This window comes from Phaseolus vulgaris, chromosome 7 (assembly GCF_000499845.2).
Source record: "Phaseolus vulgaris cultivar G19833 chromosome 7, P. vulgaris v2.0, whole genome shotgun sequence".
NCBI lineage: Eukaryota > Viridiplantae > Streptophyta > Magnoliopsida > Fabales > Fabaceae > Phaseolus > Phaseolus vulgaris.
This window is the reverse complement of record NC_023753.2, coordinates 6,134,326-6,157,904: the sequence shown is the minus strand read 5'-3', so window position 1 is coordinate 6,157,904 and position 23,579 is coordinate 6,134,326. Positions and strand designations below refer to the sequence as shown.

Here is a 23,579-nt window from a genome sequence, read left to right as displayed (position 1 = left end):
TTATAGTAGTCAATCATAAATGTATTTATACATAAGCATATCTTTCCAAAACTCCAAGTGCAAATGCAATATTAAGTTTAGAACAACTTTAAACACTCAAAAGTTGACACATATTAAATATATTTTTTTTATGTGATCTTACTCTAAGCCATTTGTTGAGCACTAACTCAATTCAAATTTATCACCCATCACAATGAGAGCCACACTTGGTGAACAATATTGAATGTTAAACCTCAAACTTTTTTAATATAGGTCTCTTAAGACAAATTATTTATTTCTATATGGATCTTAATGCCTATGACATATAACCTTAGTATTAAAACTCTTTGAGAGAAACTATTTTTCCTCATATGACATACCCTTATCATTTATAGCAAGCAAAGATGTCAACCACGTCTAAAATAAGAAAACAAATTCTACTCCTACTAACCTTTATATACATTGATTCATTATGTTTTTCTTCAAAAATCAATTTAAGATATAACTATGATATTTTAAATACCACCACGAGAGTTTATTTTAATCCAGATACGAATTTATTAAGCTTGCAAACTAAATGATCTCCATTACTATAAAAAAAAATTCTTCTAGTTGTTTCATGTAAATGATGACTTTTTACGGCAAGTGCACTACGTTGTCAGAAGTAATAATGTATCCTAAAGGACGGATATCGAATCCACAAGTGTGTTGAAAGTTGTTGTGTTGGCAATGATTAATCAGAAAACATGGAAAGAATTTGTTGCTTCAAATCTTTTGTATTTTGATTAGTATGGTAACATTATGTCCTTTGATTGATATTGATGTTCGTATAAAATTTATTTATATCGATTTCTCGCATTTAAAGTTTTAAAGATGTTTCCTAAATATCGATTTCTCGCATATTTATAAAAACAACTTAGTATTCAGTTCAGATGTTGATAACAATTAACATTTCAAGTCTATTCATAACACTCAAATAAGTTAAGTATTATTGATTAGGTCAGAACCCTAAAAATACTTTCAAATCAAATTTAAGATTCTAGATCAAGAATTAGAAGGAAAACAATAATACCAATAATCAATTAAGAACAAAACATTATATTTAGATATCACCTTAATACATAAGAGTTTGAACAGATTACTCACAATCCCAAATGGTAGAATTAGCCACTCATGATGATTATTACACGCAAGGATGACATGAAAAGAAGATCCATGATGTTTCTCCTTGATGGCAACATCCTTTAATGTTTCCCACACCTTCTATTCTCCCAATTGTGTTACAAGTCACTCAATGGTGCTTTCCTCTCAATCTTGCATACTAGGGTTGTGCCTCAAGCCTCCTATTTAACCTAATTTTCTTGGGCTTAAGTGATTTCTCGTTTGGTCGCTAATGCTTGCTTGGGCGAATAAAACATAAAAAGGTCCAACGTTACTGGCACTATCTCGCTCAAGCGAGATCCACTAGTGACATCTTGGATTTTTGCGAATTTGGGCAGCTTTGGTGAGTGTTGATGCATTCCAACTTTCTCTTTTTAGCTTTGTATATTTTTATTTTGTCCAAATATCTCCATTCTTCCCTAGAACCTTGAAAATAATACAAATTTGGGAATAAATCTTTCTTAATAAAAAACAATAATATTTCTTACACATAGGGATGTCAAATGAACTTGCCTTTGTAGATATTATACAAACACGTCTTGATTTTGATGGTGAATCCGCGCATTGTCTGGTATTGGTATGGATATGAGTAACACCCAACTTTTTAAACTGATTATGGAGATAAGGATATGTATGTACATATTCGCCCTGTTCTCATTCCCGCCCTCGTTTTAAATTACTAAAACGTCTCTAGTTTATTTTGTAACCTAAAAAACATATATTAACTTTTCTTTCATTCTTAGTTTTGTAACTTATTTCTAGGTTATACATTTGATCATTTTTACTCGTTTCTATAATTATTTGATACTCTCATTTGATATTTATACAATTATAATTTCTTTTTAAATATTTGATATTGGAGAAGAGAAAATGTATATTCTTTTGACATTGAATACTTGATAATATCATGTTTACTTTTATTTTGGATTTTTTTTATAAAAAATATTTAATATTTGAAATAATAAGGGACGAGTACGAACACTAATATGTGTATGTTTGTTCCCTGTTGGTGATGAGGATGAAACAAAAAAATTTATATCCATCATGTAAGGGTACGAGGATATGGATGAATTTTTACTTTGGTAATGGGGATGAGATTGTTAAACATGCATTCATCCTTTGTCATTGTCATCCTTACTTACACACAAGATAAAATTTCTTTGTATAGTTTATTTTCTCTAAGTGAACCCTTTGACATCAAGTTTTGTCTTATTTCTCTCAATGTTATCTTGTGAGTCTTTCTTAGTTTTAAAGACTCATCTACATCCAATTAATTTTACATTATTAGGCAACTCAACAAGATCCAATACTTGGTTAGATGCCATAAATCATATCTCATCTTTCATAACATTATACCACAAATATGTCTCCTTAGAACTCATGGCTTGCGAAAAAGTTATGAGATCATTTTTAACTCCAATGTTATATGATTTTTGTAAATACATTTCAAAATCATTAGGAATTGTCAAAAATTTTATTTCAATAGATGTTCTTAATGTTGTCTCATTACCTTTATGAGGAACATGTAGTTCACCTGGTTGTTCAACATGTTGTCCAATGTTGACTTATTGTTCCTCCTTAACAACTTGGTCTACATTATAATCTTTAACAACTTATGGAACTTAGTTCACTAGTTGTCTAACATGTTTTTGAACTAGAGGGACATGAATGATTAACAATCTATCATTTGATTGAGAGGGTTGAGCTTCATATTAATCCTTTTCAATAAAATAATATATTGAGTTCCACTACAAAAAATATGCTTATTAGAATGGGTCAAAAGTAGACACTAGTTATAAATAGTGGACACAAAAATGTAATTAGCGTGAACTTTGCGTTCACCAAACTTTGGAAGCTAATATCCTCGACGCAAAAAATTGGCGGGTGTGTGGGACACAATTGCCGTTGGCTAGACAGTCACATAAGCGTCACAATAGGTTTTGCGTCGACCTAGTCTATAAGTTGCTCACACAAAATTATAATTTATATTATTTATTCACTCAAGTGTAGGCTTAACTGTGAAGAAATGGATAATGAAATTAGAAATAAAGTGTAGGCTTAGTCGCGGATAGGGAGACAATAAAATTAGAAATAAAATGAGGACTTAGGTAGGGGAACAATGAAATTAGAATAAAGTGTGAGCTTAGTCTTGGATATGTGGACACATAATTTTTTTGTTGTGTATAGCCGACACTAAAGTCTTGCTGAATTTTGATAGCTATTGGACTCGAAAAAATTTATTCTTCTTTCCGTGTATAGTGATGACTTCACTTTTAAATAAAACTTTGGATTTTAAATATTAAATATTAATATTTTTAAATTTGTTTTTTTAATAGCATTAAAGGGAAAAAAACATCAATGAATTGATAAGTTAGAAACTAAAAGACAAAATAATAAATAAATTATTATATTGACAAAATTTATTATTTTAATAAATTAATTATTAAATAATTATTAAAAATTAATTATTATATTTATTACTTTATTAAATATTACTCTGTTTATTGACTTTATTGGACTTTGTCTTTGCTGCTTCATTTTCCTTGCTTTTTTTACTCTAAGTTGTAAAATTTTGTTTACAGCATAATTCATTTTTATATGTCCCACCTCATTCCTATATTCACTTTCTACCAACCATCATTATAATGTTTCTCATCACAGTGATTGTTTTGCTGGAATTTGATATATATATATATATATATATATATATATATATATATATATATATATATATATTATTCTATTGCATCTATCAACAAGGAAATATTATATTGCAATTTTATAAATGAGTGGAAATATGCACTTAAATGAGTGAGAGGTTCACTATAAAATTATCACTAGTGCAAAAAAATTAAAAGAATACTCCTTATTAAGTGCGGGTTTGCGCTTAAATGTATTTTTTAAAAACGCGGTGACATTTTTGAAATTAATTTGATTTACAAATGCGGTTCTAGAGTAAAACCGCATTTGTAAATCAATGCCAATGATCTACAAATGCGGTTATATTTACAAATGCGATTTTACTCTAGAATCGCATTTGTAAATCAAATTACCCTAAAAATTTGAAGCGCGCCACTCTAGTTTCACACTTTCACTTTCTTCTCCGCTCTGGCCTTCGTTTTCACTGTTCTTGCGCTCGCGTCTTCTCTGCATTTTCGTTCCTTTTCACCATTGTAAGTTTCGCGAATCTTTTCATTGGCATTTTCATTCCTTACTAGTTTTCGTTGGCATTGACATTTTCGTCCCTTGCTAGTTTTTGTTGGCGCATTGACATTTTAGGTTACAACATCCATTGGAATTGCTCCTTCATATTTGGTCTTCGCTGGTCTGTCGTTGCTCCGCCACCGCTTCGGCTTCCGCCGCCGTTGTCGCGTGCCTCTGCCACTCCGATCACCAGCAACCTTGGTTCACGGAAAGGTTGGTGTTCTATTTAAATTTTTTTGAATTTTTATTTAATATTTTGAATTTATATTTTTGTGTATTATAATTTATATATTATTATATATCAATTTGTATTATATAATTTGTATTTTCTTAAATTTATATTATATATTTAGTTAGTTGTTAATTACGTTTTAATAAAAGTTTTATGTTATGTTAGTTGTTACTTTTAGAATAGAATTATCGTGTTTGGATTGAGTCCGGGGGTGTTCGACCCTCGGAAAATGTGTGAGATAGAATACTAATTATTAGAAAATCCTAACTATTCCAGAATATATAATGGATCGAGGTTGGATTAATGTTGTTCGTATAAGTGATGATTACGAAAGGGGAGTAGAAGAATTTATACAATTTGCGCAACGTAACGCGATTATTAGTGGTCATGATGGAGCAAAGATCAGGTGTCCGTGCGTTAACTGTTTGAATGGAAGGATACTAGATGTGAATATCATGAGGGAACACCTGCTATGTGATGGGTTTCTTCGATCTTATACAACTTGGACATGGCATGGTGAATTATTAAATTTACCACGTGTTTCCGTAACTGAAGAATATGTGGGTTCTACCATGGATGAAGCAGTACACGATGATGGAGATGATGATCGATTGGAGGACATGATTCGTGATGTGGGAATTGAGTGTTTTGCAAAAGCGCATGAATATGGAAGTATGTCAAGAGATGCAGAGACTCCTTTGTATCTTGGATCAACTAACTTCACACGGTTGTCGGCGGTGTTAAGATTGATGAATTTGAAGGCAATAAACGGATGGACTGATAAAAGCTTCACAAAATTGCTCCAGCTATTGAAGGATATGCTTCCAAAGGGAAATACTCTACCTAATCGTAATTACGAGGCCAAAAAGATTCTTTGTCCAATGGGTATGGAGTACAAAAAGATACATGCATGTCCTAATGATTGTATATTATACCGGAAAGATTTTGAATTGTTGAAAAGTTGTCCGAGGTGTGGGTTATCACGTTATAAGTTGAAACAAAAAGATGATGATTCTATTGATGAGATGGAAAAGCATGGACCCCCAATGAAGGTTATGTGGTATCTTCCCATCATTCCAAGGATGAAGCGTTTGTTTGCAAACCCAGACGATGCTAAGAATCTTAGATAACATGCAGATGAGAGGAAATGCGATGGCATGTACCGACATCCAGTTGATTCTATTTAGTGGAAGAAATTTGATGATGAATTTCCAGAGTTTGGTAAAGAATCAAGAAATATCCGACTTGGTTTAGCTACAGACGGAATGAATTCGTTTGGTAATATGAGTACAAATCACAGTTCATGGCCTGTATTACTAGTTATTTACAACTTACCTCCTGGATTGTGCATGAAGCGAAAATACATGATGTTGTCTATGATGATATCCGGTCCGAAACAACCAGGGATGATATTGATGTTTATCTAAGTCCCCTAATTGAAGATTTGAAGTTAATGTGGGACCAGGGTGTTGAAGTATTTGACGGGTTTGCTAATGAAACTTTCAAGCTTCATGCCATGTTATTTTGCACCATCAATGACTTTCCGGCATATGGTAACTTATCAGGTTATAGTGTTAAGGGTCACAAAGCGTGTCCAATATGCGAAGAAGACACTGCTTCTCAACAATTGAAACATGGAAGGAAAACAGTATATCTTCGGCATCAGAGGTTTCTTAGAAGCCATCATCCTTACCAGAGGTTGAAAAAAGCCTTTAATGGACACCAAGAGGGTAGTGGTCCACCAACTCCATTAACCGATGTTGAGGTTTACGAAAAGGTAAATAACATAGACCACACCTTCGGTAAGTAAAAAAAAAAGTCATCTGTGACAAATATTTGGAAGAAGAAATCAATCTTCTTTGATCTTCTGTACTGGTCGAGGTTAGAAGTCAGACATTGTATAAATGTAATGCATATTGAGAAGAATGTGTGTGATAGCTTAATTGGTACACTTCTTAACATTAACGGGAAGACGAAGGATGGTCTAAATGCTCGTTTAAATTTGATTGAGATGAACATACGCGGCGAGTTGGCACCCATAGAAATGGGTAAGCGTACATATTTGCCCCAATCCTGTTACACAATGTCAAAAGATGAAAAAATTACTTTTTGTCAATGTCTAAAAGGTGTGAAAGTGCCACAAGGACATTCCTCAAATGTGAAGAACCTAGTGTTAATGCAAGATTTGAAGTTAATTGGGTTGAAGTCTCATGATTGTCACATCTTGATGCAACAGTTGTTTCCGGTAGCTATCCGTGGGATCTTACCAAAAAATGTTAGGCATACCATAACCCGTTTGTGCTCATTCTTCTCTTCCATCTATTGTAAAGTCATTGATCCCTCAAAACTAGATGAACTTCAAAATGAAATTGTTGTTATCTTGTGTGAATTGGAGATGTTTTTTCCTCCGTCTTTTTTTGACATCATGGTTCATCTAGTGGTGCATCTGGTAAGAGAGGTTAGATTGTGTGGACCAGTGTACTTAAGATGGATGTATCCTGTTGAGCGGTATATGAAAATTTTGAAAGGTTATGTGAAAAATCATTATCGTCCAGAGGCTTCAATGATTGAAAGGTACATAGCTGAAGAAAGTATTGAATTTTGTTCAGAGTACATGACAAAAGCAAATCCAATAGGTGTTCCAGCTAATTCATGGCACCACAGGCGTTCTACAAGTAAATGTTTACGTGGTGTGAATATTGTAAGCAAATCTCGATCAGAAGTCTTGCAAGCACATTTGTACATATTGAATAACACAGATGAAGTTGTACCTTACATAGAAGCTCATAAAGCCATTGTGAAGGCAAATAACCCAAGACAAGCAGAGAAATGGGTCTTGATGAAACATAATAGAACTTTCATGCCTTGGTTTAAAGACGAGGTGTTCAAGGATTCAACGGCATTAGAGACCTTGACCTGGTTGGCTGTTGGATTGAAGTTTGACGTCATCTCATGTACAGCGTACGAAGTGAATAATTGTATATTTTACACGAAGTCCATGGATGAAAAGAGTACAGTTCAAAATTCTGGTACAAAGGGGAGTTGTGCGGCTCCTCCAACATCAGGGGATGATATCAATGGGCAGACGGAGGATTGTGAGCTACTGGTAGTGGGCGGCAAACTTCCTCGGGTGGTGGCCCTTGGAAAAGTCTATCAAAACGCCACCACCTTACATAACGTTCCTCTCTCCCCTGATGTGGCGAAGGTAACAGTTGAAAAAATACGATTTCCTGATGCTCGTGTTCCACTACCTTCAGATGAGGTAACCACTATGGCCGATGCATTTCAGACATTCGTTGCCTGGCCCAGAGAGCTCATTCGATCTATGTCCAAACCTCATGTAATAATTTCATTTCATTATATTATTTTTTATTTATATTTATATATTACATATAATTTAATACAAATGTTGTTTATCTTGTAGAAACCTTTTCGGCCACCAAGTCCGGAAAAGAAGCGTGAGGTTCCAGTTGACGATCCTATAGCTTCCTTACGTCTCATTGCTAGTCAGATTGGCAATGAACCTTTTCCAGTTCCGTGGGATGATACATTTTTTAAAATAAACACTGAACTGCCACTGTTGATGTACAACACAGATTTATCAGAATTTATATTTGGGAATCAGGAGCTCAATATAAGTATAATTCAATTTTTTATGATGTAAGTATCCTTACCTATTATTCAATTTACTTTATGTTAAATTATTATTGATTAATCTTTAACTAAAAACTTGTAGGTTTTTGCATAGAGTCTGTATCACTAAGGGGAAGGAAAATATGTATGGATTCTTAGATCCTGCATATACTAATCCCGTTGGACCAAACTCATCTGAGACTCAAGCATACATCACTAACACCTTGGAAAAAGAGGGAAAACAAATTTATTTATGCCCTTATATTAATGAGTAAGTTTAATTATATGTCATCAATTATTATTATTTCATGTTTTAAATATTTACTAACTCTTTTCATGGATGATATAGGCATCATTGACAGTTACTTGTCTTATCAATGGTTGATAAGACTATTGTGTGGTTCTGTTCCCTACACAAGAAGATTCTCACAAAATTTAAGGATATCATTGATACGTAAGTACATTATAAACTTAACTTTGTATATGTTACTAATTAACCATCTACTAACGAGGTTTTTTGTATTAACCAGTTCATGCCGTGGATATAACATCCTAAAAGGTCGATCCAGTTCAAATAATTTGAACTGGAAAAAGAATAAAGGTTTGTAATTTTTTTCTTTCTCTATTATCATTGTTTATCAATATACTAACATATTACTTTTTATTGAATTATAGTGTAATAAACAACCAGGAAGCTATGAGTGTGGCTATTACATTATGCAATGGATGATTACCATTATAAGACTAGGTGTTAAAACTGGTTGGAAAGAGGTACTATATGTTAAATCATTTTTATATTCTTGAACATATATATATCTAAAAACTAATTTATGTCAACTATATTTTGCAATGTAGTTATTCACAGAAGAAACACCAATGAATTCGGAAGGCATTTCATATGTTAGAGAATCTTGGTCCACATATTTCATAAATTTTTATAACTCTAGCATAGGTAATCAATAGTGGTTTTATTATATGTAATTTGATTACTTGTAAATGTACATTTTGATGCTCTCAAATTTATATCTATATTTCTGTATTTGTCTGGCTGGGTATGATCATTATGCAGGTTAATTTATATGGTTTAGGGACAATACAAATTGCACTTTAAAAAAAAAAAAACTATTTACAAATGCGGTTATTTACCAAAGCCGTATTTGTAAATCAAAAAATAAAATTTACAAATGCGGCTATTACCAAAGCCGCATTTGTAAATGTGATTTACGAATGCGGTTATTACTAGAGCCGCATTCGTAAATCTTAAACCCCTAAACCCTAAACCCGCATTCAGAAGAAGATACAAATGTGATTATTTTAAATAACCGCATTTGTAAATCTAATTTACAAATGCGGTTCTATGGCCGCATTTGTATCTTTCTGATTTACGAATGCGTGCTGATCAAATACAGTTCTATAGTCGCAATTGTAAATGTAAAATAGCCACATTTATTTTACATTTATGAACTAGTGTATTCATTGTGGACGAAAAAGCAATGAAAAAATATAAAGCAATAACTCTTGAACAACAAAATAGATTAAAGGCATAATCCAAATGTGTTGTCCTCTTCACAAAATTTATTACCATTTTTTATTTTTTTCTTAAACAATTGGAAAACTGCAACAACAATACAAATATTTTTTGGGTTGATTTCCACAATGTAATTACAGTAAAATGAAGATGAAGTGACGTGTCAATGAAATATATATATATATATATATTTTGTGTTTATGGAGAGTTAAATTTAAATAGAAAAATCTAATTACAGTAAAATGAAGAAGAAGTTTGTGATTGAACATTGAAAGGCACAACAATGTATCTTAATTCACAGAGAATGAGAAGAGAACGTATATACTACGTATCTCACAAAATTGCAATACTTTTTCAAAACAGAAAAAGGAGAGATACTGCATGAACACTGCTAAGAAAATACTTTCCAAAATAATATTACACGTACATGAAATTAACATGAAAAAAGACAACAATACATGAAATTACACGTACACTATGTATATAATATTAAAAAAACAAAGTAATAATATATACAAATATACCATAATAATATATATACAGCACAGTAAAATACAAAAGAAAAATATATAACTTTAAACATATATGCAGATTTTTTATAGCGTGTAGAAAAAAAAAACATTTTAAAAGAGAAACAATCGTTTACCACTATTCCAAGAATTGCTTCTTTCTAAAACAAGTCCAATTTTTTAATGCCAACGTCAAAACAAATCTGGCATGTTTTAACATCAAAGTATCCTTTTAATTATAAAAGCTTACCAAACATTTTTTTATTCCTCTATAATTTAAAAAAAAAAGACGAATTATGGTTAAAAACACAATACCCATAGAAAAAAAAATGAAAACAAAAATAAAGTAAAGGCTAAACACAGTACTCTGATTTAATTCTAAAATATGACAAATAATCATAACTAATTTTAGGCGCGGAAGTACATGAATCAATCTCTCACCAGTACATTTACTCCTAGCTCACATTTGATTTCAAAACCTTCACTATAATTGACATTTTTATGAATAAAAAATATCTTGATTATGAAATAATATCATTATAATTGATTAGGATTCATAATATTAAAAAAAATATTTTTGGATTTTTCTGGTATCAAATAGAAAAAAAACTAAATTTTAGTGTTGTGAGTAGTGTACTTTGTGTTTCGAAAATATTTCTTTTAAATATTTTTAACACGCAAAAGATAACATTATATTAACTATTTATAAATATAACTCAATAAATTAGTATAGTGATTAAATATCTTTCACCTTTTTGGTAATGATTACATTTTTTTTATATTTCCAAATCAAATTATTTTAAAATTTATACTATGTATAATAATATTAAAAATATTTCAATACAACTAATATTAAAAAATATTTAAATATGAAAACTAATTTCCATACTAATATTAAAATAGTAATAAAAATGTTGACTAATATTTATAATATAAAATTTATACATTACATTTATGACACTTTTAAAATAAATAAAACAACAATAATATTAAATATAATTGATTGTAATAAAATATTAAAAACATGATAGTAAAATAATACTATAATCCACTAGGGTATACATTACACATATAAACTAATAACTATTAAAATATTAAAAATAATATTATAAATGTATACTTAAAGATAGAGGTTTTTAAATTGAAAATAAAATTTCAAAAAAGTAAATTTAAATGAAGATGATAAAATACGGAATTGATATTAAAATTAAAAATATCCAAAAGAGAAAATAGTTATATCTTAATAACATAAATATAAGGGTAGGATAGGAATATATATTTGTGAAAACTTTTATTACATATTGTAACTGATCGTTGAAATTTTAGGTACCAGCGACTTCCTGTGAGGGTTTTAAGCAGACACCAGAGGTTTAAGCTTAGAGAAAACGGTATCTTCCGTTCTCTGCTCCTCGCCATGGCTGACGAAGACTATGATGACATGGACATGGGGTTCTCTCGCTTTCTCTCTACTTTACTCTCTCGCTCATTTACAGTCACAGAAAAACTACGGTTTTCCCAATTCAATTTGTGTATTGAAAGTAGGGTTTATGGTAAACTCTAGTGGTTTTTTTGTAAAAAGCTTTTCAAATGTTCATCTGCGGAGTTTGATGATCGCATTAATCTTTTTCTTCCAAGAGTCCGCCTACAAATTATGTTTCATGCTTCAATTGCAGAGTTAGAGTTTATTTAGTAACCTGTGTATTTTTATTGAATGAGTTCTCATGGATTAAAGTGTGCTCATACAGGTACGAGCATGAGCCACCAGAGCCTGAGATTGAGGTAAATAATTCTGTCTTGTGCCCTTGTTTTGTATTACTGTTGTTGGATGAATTAATGGAATTATTGATTGGTGGTTGATTGATGTGCAGGAAGGTGCGGAGGAGGATTTGGAAAACAAAAATGAAGAATTAACTGGAGATCCTATTGACACTGAGGATAAGGAAGAGGAACAACAAGGGGAACGCCCTCGAAAGACCTCGAAATATATGACTAAGTATGAGCGTGCTAGGATTCTGGGCACCCGAGCTCTTCAAATCAGGTTTGGTTCAGGACTTTGTAAGCTTAAGATTCCACTTATTAGTTGTTTCTAACCTGTTACTTTTCTTATGGTTGAGCAGTATGAATGCTCCTGTCATGGTCGAATTGGAGGGGGAAACTGATCCACTTGAGGTAATAGATCCTCTCGTTCTCTTTGCAATTTGATAGCTTGTGTTGGTGAAGTTATTGTTTTTGATCTCACTGATTATTTCATTGCTAAACTTGTTATGTAGTTTTGAATTTTCAAATATAGAAATATTTCTTTAAGAAGCTTTCACTTTAACCACTTTAGTGATCTCCTGGTTCCTTGATTGAAGGGGTTGTTTTTTAAATTTGGTTTATACCTAACTCTGCAGTTGCACGACGTGCTGCATGAATAACAGAATAAATTATGTCCTTGTTTTATATTCTTTTTAATTAATATTTAATAGAGATTCCTAACCTGGGGAGAACAATTTACATTGGAAGGTTATATTTATAACTTTTTAATCTGCTTGTAATAAATTACTTTCCCCCACTATAGTTTGCCTTTCTTTGCCTCTTGCGCCCTTTATGAAAAAGTTATGGGTGTTGGATATAACTTAAATTGATTTGTTATTTAGTTTGACAATGACATACTCTTTTTAACATTTGGTTTAATTATTTGTTCAGTCTCTACCTGCACAATATCTACACTTCAGGCCCTACATTATAACCTAAACTAACTAGTTATATGGACTGATTCAGTCTTCAAATATTGAATCAGTCATATGCTCATTTAGGATTTACATAATCTCCTTTAGACAAGAGTGTACTTTGGCAGTGAAGTCTTTTGATTCTCAAGTTCTTTGGTTCCTGAAGAGTGCACTGTGCGCACCATTCTAGGAATAAGTTGATTATATATATAGTCTCTGATTTTTATAGACTGATAAGAACCTGTCCAATATTGTCTGTTTTAGGGCTTACATATTGAGCAATTTACTTGCCAGCAATATGCCACGTTGACTCTTTTCTTTTTGTGCCAATTATCCCAAATGTTTGATTCATGCACTATACATGTTTTGTTATTAACTCTGCTATATAACATGTAACATCTTGTTCTCCCAATGTCAGATTGCTATGAAAGAACTCCGAGAGCGAAAAATACCCTTTACAATCCGGCGTTACTTGCCTGATGGAAGGTAGATTCTCTCCATTATACAAGTTAGGTAGTTCCTTTTATGCCATACTTACTATTGTTTTTCACAATTTCTGCAGCTACGAGGATTGGGGAGTTGATGAACTGATTGTGGAAGACTCATGGAAGAGGCAAGTGGGTGGTGATTAATGGTTGATCTGACAGAGGCGTGGGGAGGAGTAACAGAGACTAGATTTTGTGTCCTCGTAACTTTTATCTTAGATTTGTAAAGGTTGATAGATGGTACTGATCTGACTCCCCACCTTAAAATCTTGTTAATAACGATGTATTAGTTTTTGGGCACCTTCTGCTTATGCTTTTAAGCTTTGTTCTAATTTTCGTTTTAACTTATACATTATATATATATAGATATATAGATAGATAGATCGATCTTGCATATACTAGAGATAAGATGAATTTCTAGAATATAAATGACAACAAAACTCACATTCCAATCAAGTTCAATGAAGATAAAGTTCAATTTCATGTTTATAAAACTCATGTTTGCTCTCATTTATATTTTATAATTTTATTTTATTTCTAGGTAATGTGAAATCTTTGATACATCTTTCTTAAGTTAAGGACTGGACATTTAAAATATGAGACTAAATATTTATGAGTGGTCAGACAATGTTCTAACAGTGAAACAATATGTTCAATAAATTTTATTAAAATAGATTATGATTTTAATATTAAAAAATGAATTTAAGCTTAATTAAGTGTTATATAAGTGAGATACACTTGTGCACATGTTTTTCTTAAAGACTCAAATAATAATATTTTAGGATAAAGGGAATATTAATTTTTAGTACGAAAACCCTTCCGTAGCTTCTTCGGGTACCATATGTAAAGCGAAAAGAAAATTTTATTTAAAAAAATATATTTTAGATTTTATAATCTGAAAATGTTATTTTTTTATTTAACATTTTGGATTGTAGAATATTATAATTCACATGTTTTTCTTAAAGACTCAAATAATAATATTTTAGGATAAAGGGAATATTAATTTTTAGTACAAAAATCCGTAGCTTCTTCGGGTACCATATGTAAAGCGAAAAGAAAATTTTATTTAAAAAAATATATTTTAGATTTTATAATCTGAAAATGTTATTTTTTTTATTTAACATTTTGGATTGTAGAATATTATAATTCAGAAATATATATTTTTTTCATTAAAAAATTCATTCCTGGATTAGTAATAGTTTCTGGATTTAGTAACAGTTTAGTTAAAACATAACAAAATTTATTTTAACTATCAACGTTAGCACCAGTAATCATTAATCACTACAAACAACGAATACTACTTAAAAATAATGAAGAAGAAATCACTACAAGTTTCATCAAAATAAAAATTCTAACATATCGTAAAAATCCTAACATATATAGGTAAAATTGAAATTAAAAAAAAAAGATGAAGATGTAGGGAGAAAGTATGGAGTTTCAAGTGCGAAAGCAAGTGATGAAATTGAGGAGCTCATGTACTCTCTATGAGGATGTATTGAGGTTATTGGGCTAGAAACCAACACCTGATGTAGTTTGCTTTTTTCAGTGTCTTGGGCTTTTGAGCCGTTATTATTAGCTATGCTCTGAATCAGAAATAACAATGGGGCAATTGCTTCCTGCACCATACAATCATAGGGGAAAAACCGAAAATACCCTTAAAAAAATGGGATGCATATAAAATTACATTTCGGACCCCTTTTTTCGAAACACACTAATTTTTTCTGGATAAATTTTTTCATAATATATTATTTTCAGTTCCGGAATTTTTTATCCAGAATGGGATTTTGATTTTTTTTTTCCAGATTTTTATATCCAAAAGACAAAAATCTCTTCCAGATTTATTTTTCTGGAATGCATTATTTTCAATTCCGAATTTTTATTTATGAAATAAAGGGTATTTTTAGAATTTTTGAAATTATGTTGGGTGCAGGTTCAAAAGTGTTGGGTGCAGATCATTTGCCTAACAATGGTAGTGGCAAACATCACATCATTGTTAGAGATTTCTTCACTAGACTCTCCCAAGAACAATGTATGGCTTAAATTTTTCTAAGAGAACCAATGGGGTACTGTTACTTCCTATGCATGGTGCCCATGGACTGAGATGAATTCATCTTAATCCTATAATACACTTTTTAACGATAATATTTTTATTTAGCCACGAACATAATTTCCTCAACATTTTGATTATATTCAAGATAAGATGGAATTAATATGATCTGTTGTCGCAATATATCATTTATAATATTGTATATAACTAAATAAAAGAATTTAAGTTATCGAGATTAAAATTAAATTATATTAACTATAACATCTTATTATTATGTAACGCATTGCTAATTAGATTACGAAATCTTATTAATATGCAATTTTTATTTTAAAATAAGTCTATAAAGAACATAAAGTACAAGATCAGGTTAACACATCTCAAACTACAGCTTAAACTTAGCTTCGAAATATAAATAATATAATTCTAAAACTTGAATTCATCAGGATTATTAAGTTTACACAAATGCATATTCCATCTTCTACAAGTGGATAATTAAACGTGATTACTTAAAGACAAGGCAATTGTGTAAGGTGGTCGTACACCGTCGGTGGTTCATTGTTGATAACGGTTGGATATGCATGTTGTCATGAAAACTTTAAATATTAAAATAATTATAATGAGTGAGTTTTGTAAAACTCAAGCCAACAATGAAGAGACACGTGACAAATATGTTGAAACATCTCTTTAGTCAAAGCAAAATATTAATGTTATGGAGGCAACACTGCGACAGGTATCATTCTCACCTAAGTATGAATTTAAGAGTTCTTTAATATTATATTCACGTTTTTTGCATAACTGTTACCTCAATATTTACAAAAACAAAAAAATTACATGGTAATTATTGTCATGATTTTTTTTTATATATTTAATTATTGTGTCATGCCTTTTACCCACAAGTTATTATGAGAAGTCAATCGTAATAATATCATTTTCAAATGATAGAATTGTATATAGAAAGAATCTATACTTTAACATAGCAAACATCGATGTTCTAAATATTTTTAACCCATGAATCAGTGGGACTCCTGATTTTATAATTAAATTTTTTATAATTTAAGTTTTAAGGAATTCAAAGATCACCCTTTCTCTTCTGTACACGAATATAGTTAGATATCTGTTTTTTTTTAAGAAATAAAGATTTCAGAAATTAAGTTTAAGATACAAATGAAGATTATGTATTAAAAAAATAATAATTATCAAATTATACATAATTATTATATGTAATTGTTATACGATATTATACATAATTATATATAATTAATTTAATAATTATAGAATCTGGATCCTTACCTAGTGAGAAATTTTTCATATAAATATATATTTTCACGGAATGATGTAAATATACGTAATAGAATAAAGGCATCTTATTTTTTTAAGCATCTTCTTATATAATTTTTTTATATTATAGATTTTGCCAAAAGATATAAACATATGATGCCGGTGATATAATGACACTTCAAAGATTGGAGCCATATACCAGTGTAACATTGATTCATATATATTGTTAGGAAGATGCTGTAATGAACTGTTTCTTTAAGTTGAGTCCTTTTTCTTCCAAATCCTTTTTGGAAAACTTTTGCAGAAGCAATTTTGAAAAAACAAATTAAAGATACAGGTTCATTATAATTAAAATTTGAAGAATATATGTTTCGTAGAAGCTATTCCAATCTTTCGATAACTACGACTAATTAGTTTTTAGGACCCAATCGCTAATAGTTAATAGCAACCGAAATGATATATGCTGACTTATATATATTTGTTTGGCTTTTATGGTTTGAATTCGAATTTGATGTGCATATGCGATACATGCATTCTATTAATTAAGAAAATGCAATCCCATAAACAAAAGCCACACATATTTTGAAAACTGTGTATTTTTAGTATTACGAAACCATGGAGGTTTGATTGATGTTTTGTGTATTATTGCTTGAGATGACAATTAACCAAAAGAAAACGAATGAAGACTAGTAACATGCATTATGTTACTGTGTGTAGAATAGATTTTTGTGGTTTGAAAATGAACGAAAACCAAAGTGTGTGAACAGTTGATATTGCTGTCATATTTTGACATCTTAAAAGTGATTGGTTTTATTCATTTGATTTTTTTCTAAGCAACAAGTATCACCCACCCAAGGGGAAGTTAACAAAATAGTACTGACACATGTTCGGATAAACTTTTTTCATTAACTCTTCTATTAATGTTTTTTAGAAGAATAAAAATAAATCAACCTTTTCCATTTACTTGATGAGAGGTGTAGAACCTTAATTATGAAACAATATTTATTTCTGTTCTATTCAAATAATATCTCTAGAACAGAAACAATAATTTTTAATTGTTTTCTTGATTAAATCTTTTTTTCTTTTTATATTAAATAATATTTCCTCTACTTTTTCTTGTATTTAATATGATTTCTAATTATATTCTCATATTGATTAGAATCTCGTATATGGAATCAATTTTTGAAATTACTGTCCCTAATAAAAAAAAGTAAAGAATAAAAAAGTAAATAATTTTTTTTATTTACTCATACTTCCCACACACTAAATTGAGAGAAATTTAGTTTCCGGAAAACAAGAGTCGTGTTTCTAGCCCGAGTCTTATTTTTTCATCTATATTCCCTAAATGGATGGAAAAACTATATCCTCAAAATAGTTATCTTTGAGGATTTTCTATTTGGATTTGCATATGCTTTCATGAAACAATTCAATGGTCCAAAATAATCTCTCTTTTTATCTGACATGCCAGTTCAAATATTAGGAACTTGATTTGGCTGAACTCCCTTATACCCCTAATTGTGAAAAGTACGAACTACTTGTTTCACACAAATAATCTATTCTTCTTGCTGTAAACATGTTTCAATATAAAATATGTTGTTGACTTTAATATAGACAAACATTCCAAATTTAAATTAATTTTATCAAAACTAATTGTCCATACTTTTAAACAAACAAATAATTTATGTTAAAATTCATCAAACCTTGAAACTCTTTCTATGGGAAAGTTACTGGTTGATTTAGGATATGAGCAAATTTTTTTTATCGGCTAGGATATGAGCAATGTTAAGAAGAGAGAACATGAACAGTTCATTCACCTTTGCTTCCACTGGTTAAACGCACCAGTTATGATTTGGTTAATGTTGATGACAATTCAATAAACATAGCTAGAGATAGTTCTCTTTAATTTCATTAATGAGGCGTAATTGTTATATTAAAGATCAGCGGAAGTCAGATTTTCGGTTTTCACGGATCAACAGGTAAGTCAATTCATTGAAGTTCTAATGTCTATCATCAATGACTTCCTTTCGGCAAAAAAGTGTCCACGTCACTTCTCAAGTTAAACGCATTAATCCTGATAGGAGCAACAAAGGGTGATTACACGTTCATTGGACCTATTTTAATCATTCTGATAGGACAATGTCCACTAGAACGGTATAAATAAGAGGATATCCCATCGTAAAAGGTACTGTCACTCTAAATTCTAAACTAGATCACTCACGTTAACCCCATCTAATTTGAACGTTAGAGTATTTTTACAAGTATCCTCCTTCTCGGACATCGAAGAAGAGCAATCAGAATTGAAGAGAAAGACCGAAAAAATTTGATAGAGAATATTTGATCTCGAATAAATTATAATAACGGTAATGTTCATTTTAGAAGGCAAGTTAGATTGTGGTTTTTTAAAAATATATATGTTTTGTTGGACACAATAACTATTTTTTTTACCTTAAGGATAAAAGCATGAGAAGCATGAAAAGGATATTTTGACTTAAGTGCATTATTGATGTTTGAGTTTAATGCTCGTGTTTATTGCATGTGTTAGAAAAAGAAAATCTATTGGTTGTATGAAGAGGATCCAAAATTCCAAAAGAAATCAAAAACAAAAGTTAACATGTTGCTCTGCCCCACAGTTTGAAATTTTATTACATATATTCATAAAAGAAATATTTAGAACCACATGTGGAAGGTCAACATCCATTACTAATGATAGGAAATTAGAATTGGGCAGTGTCCACACTTCGCACAGGACTATGTGTTGGTATCCTCTAGTTTAAAATAATTAAGTTTTGTTTCAACTAGGAAGTGAATACGTGAGAAATTGGAGGAATCAATTTAAAGTGATTTGAGAAAAAAATCTAAGAATTTCGGATACGGTTAAAAAGGCGTCGTTAGTGTTTCTGATACACCATGAACACAGACATGTGACGGAAGCGTGCACGATGTGGTGTCAGACATTTTTTATTAGATCGGAAACAGTCTTTTTTGTGGACACGTTGGAGAAGACACATTCTCCTCCTTGGACACATTGGAGAAGACACATTCTCCTCCTTGGACACGCCGGAAAAGCTAGAAAAAAGACGCGGTCCAGTGTTTTAAAAACCTCTTCTCTTTCACACTAAATCTCAAACAAAATCTAAGACAAAATATTAAATTCTCCGAAGTAAAAATTAAACATTATGTTTTTTCTTGATTTTTTTTTCATATAACAAAATATATTACTACATTTTAATTTATATATAGCCGTGTTCCGTGTCCTATAATTTTCAATTTAGCCGTATCTCTGTGCTCGTGTCCGTGTCCGTGTCGTATCCGTGACCGTATCCATGTCTGGGCTTCTTAGGAAAAAATTGAGATTGTTTGGATTAAGGTATGTAAAGTGAATTTGTGAGAAAAATTTATTAAAGTTTGTGAAAGTATTTTTTAATTTTTTTAAAATATTAAAATGTAAGTTTACAAATTTATCATTATCTTTAAAAATATTTAAAAAATGAAACATGAGATATTTGTTTATAGATTTTAGTTATTTGAAATTTTGTGCATTATTTATGATATTATTAAATAATTATTTTTGGAAAAAATATATCTTATATAAATGCAAATTTGTCATAAAGTTATTTTTTTCAATAAAAAAATTTAATATTCAAAATTGTAAAAAGTATGTTGAAAAATTTGGAAATGCATTATACTAAACAAATTATCAACAATGAAAATCAAATTTTTTAATATAAATACACATATAATTATGTGAATTTCGTCACACATCTTTGTTGTATGCAATGAAACTTGCTTCTCTCAATCCCACAAATTCACACTCGCATATCCGCTCACATCTATCGACTCACATCCCTTAAAACAAACACGTTACACACTTGCATAAGTAATGGTTTGCTTCCATGTAAATTTTTGGTATAATTACCCTATTGATCCTTACATTTAGGGTCAATATTCAATTTAGTATAATGGTTTTTAAAAAAATCAATTTGATCCCTTTATTTTTTTAAAAGGTATTTAAATTGGTCATTTATGTTAACTTTTCCTCAACAATCTCAAGTGTTATGTGGCAGAGAGAATTATTGATGTGGCTGTGAATTAAAAGACATATGAGATTTAGTGTTGTGTGAGGTGGCAAGTAGGGGGCTTTGACAAAGATTAGTAAAATTTGGGGGTTAGGGTTTTCTCCCATTCCTTAACCTCTTTCATTTCTTAAAAAAGATTAGCAAGTGCAATGGTTCATAACAATGTCCACATCTTTAGTTTCTTCAACTCCCACTCTTCTTTCGTTCACAACATGTTATTGAGAATTTTGTTCCACTGCACTTTGATTGGAAGTGTGAGAGGTTGCACAAGGTTCTTGAATATGTGAGTACTGTCACTGAAGTGAAAGTTAGATATTTGCATGTGTGAAAGTTAGATATTTGCATGTGCTCATGCAAAAATAGACTCAAATATTGCGCGAGAGAAGATTATGGAATTGATTGATTCAAGAAATGTTGTTCCCTTCTCCCCAAACAAACTAACATGAATGTGATCTCTCTCCCTCTCTCTCTCTCTCTCTCTAACTGTTAAGGAAGAAAAGTGTTCATTGCTTGTCATTGTGTTTGACATTAGATTCTTTTGGAAGCTTTCATTTTGAGCATATGGGCATCTCTTTCCCCACTTTTTCTTTAATAATCCCATCTGGATCGGTCTCATTTTGCTCACTTTGGTTGGTTCTTGTGTTATCTGATTCAAGAAAATTGAACAATTGATGTGTGAAACAACACAACTGGATGGTTCTCAAAGTGTTTCTCATCAGCAGTTCCTAAAAAAGGAGGTGACTTTTTAGTTTCCAATGATATTTGTTCTTTTGGGATTATGATTGAAAGAATGGAAGAAACCCTAACCCCAAATTTTACTAATCTCTCTCAAAGCCCTCACTTGTCACCTCACACAACACTGAATTTCATTTTTCTTTTAATTCACAATCCACGTCAACAATTCTCTCTGTTATATAAACAACATTTGACGTTGTTAAAGGAAAATTAACTAAGAACCAATTTAAGTACTTTTTAAAAAATAATTATTTTTTTTAAAACTACTATACTAAATTGAATATTGATCCAAAATTGAATATTGATCCAAAATGCAGAAACCAATAAAGTAATTATACCTAAATTTTTCATGTTCATTAACTAGTATGTTCTGTGATTTGATAACCCATTTTTTTAAAGGAAGAAAATGATCAGTTACAGAATTTTTTTGCAACTAGTTACAATACAAAACATCTTATTAAATTGATGTAAAAAAATTGTATTAATCACGATTCACGTGGTGCTGGTGCCTTATTAAATATTCCCTAATTATAAAATAGAAAGGGTAACCACGTTATTCTCCATTTTCCAGCTACCATCACGATCAACATCATCTCAACTTGTAATTTATGTTATGGACATGACAAGAAACCAAAACTTTTTTGAATTCCAGACATTAGAAAACAGGGTAAGTGGATCATGCTTCAACCTTTGATCTAAGATCATTAAATGAGTTTTAATATCTCCAACCACTGGATCAGAATAAATATTTATGTGGGTCAAGGAGAAAAATCTTTATAGGCTTCGTTGGAAATTAAGCATATTGTTGCTGTTATTCTTGGGAGGGTTTGGAAAATGAATCAAAGATCTGAAAAGAACATTCACTACCCCAGCACAATAAAGGGAACATCATTTTGGGTCATTTGCTTTCGGTCATATCAGGAGCAAGAACATCGAACTCTTCTTTTCCAATGAACAAGGTTCTACAACTTTCACTTCGATATCTTTCAAATCTTAAACCTGTTAAGTAATGGTAAAAGCTGATTCCAGAGAATTCCCGAACTGATGAATTCAAAAGTATACATAGATCTCCATTTTCATTTTTTTTTTTCAAGTGTGTCGTGTGGGGGTTGTAGCACAGAACTAAACAAATTTAATCAATATTTTTATTTAATTTAAAAACATTTGATTTCCTATCTTTATATTGTTGACACTGTCACAAGAAATGATGTTAACAGTGTGTTCGAATAGATAATTTTAAGAGGAAAATTCATTTATTTAGATAATTTAAAAAATTTATGAAAAAAAAATCTTATTAATATATTCTTAAAAAATAAAATATAGGCTAAACACTATGAAGAGTGTAAGTGAATTTGGAAATGGGAAGCGAAAACCACAAGGTAAATAAGTGAAACGAAGAAGGCAATGATACGGTAGTAGGGAAAAAGTTAGTAAAACCGTCATTTTTCAAATCAAATCAATGGGATGAAGACACGGGGAGGCAAAATGGAGTGTCAGTAGTTTTATGTCACTAATGCTTTGTTTCGAATGAGAATGAATTTGAGGAGTAGGTTTCACATAATTCGAAGGGAACTGCTGATGTTGTTGGATTAAGATAAATAAGGTAGAAAATGTAGAGAAAAAGAAAGTTTATGAAATTTTTTGAATAATGTGATGAATATAATTAAAATAATATTTTTAATTGATAAAATGTATGTTTATAAAATTATTTTTATATTTAAAAATTGTTAAAAAATTAATTTAAATATATTAGGACTGTATGATAAAAAATGTAAAATAATATAAAATTTAATAAAAAATATTTAAATATTTATTATTATAAATATCTGATAATTTTTTTTATATTAAATAACATTATTATTTGTATCTCTATTTTTTATAATTAATATAATTATTATATAAATTTATTTTTTTATTATTAATAATAATTATAATTTATAATTATTATTAATTGTTATATATTTTTCTGACATAAGTTTATTTAACATTTAATATTTTTAT

General features: G+C 30.3%; 1 protein-coding gene across 1 annotated transcript; it reads left to right on the top strand.

The window, feature by feature from the left end:
* The first annotated feature begins 11,527 nt into the window (after positions 1–11,527).
* Positions 11,528–13,742, top strand: LOC137828858 (DNA-directed RNA polymerases II, IV and V subunit 6A-like). Its single transcript, XM_068635595.1, has 6 exons — positions 11,528–11,695; positions 11,992–12,025; positions 12,115–12,284; positions 12,364–12,415; positions 13,376–13,443; positions 13,520–13,742. Exons 1-6 carry the CDS (start codon positions 11,661–11,663, stop codon positions 13,587–13,589), a joined length of 429 nt encoding a protein of 142 aa, XP_068491696.1. The 5' UTR covers positions 11,528–11,660; the 3' UTR covers positions 13,590–13,742.
* Positions 13,743–23,579: the final 9,837 nt, after the last annotated feature.

Bases quoted from the DNA above. Each gene is read 5' to 3' on its own strand.
- LOC137828858 (XM_068635595.1), top strand. From the start codon at position 11,661: ATGGCTGACGAAGACTATGATGACATGGACATGGG. The intron at 12,285-12,363 runs GTTTGGTTCAGG...ATGGTTGAGCAG, and splicing joins ACCCGAGCTCTTCAAATCAG to TATGAATGCTCCTGTCATGG. The intron at 13,444-13,519 runs GTAGATTCTCTC...CAATTTCTGCAG, and splicing joins CGTTACTTGCCTGATGGAAG to CTACGAGGATTGGGGAGTTG.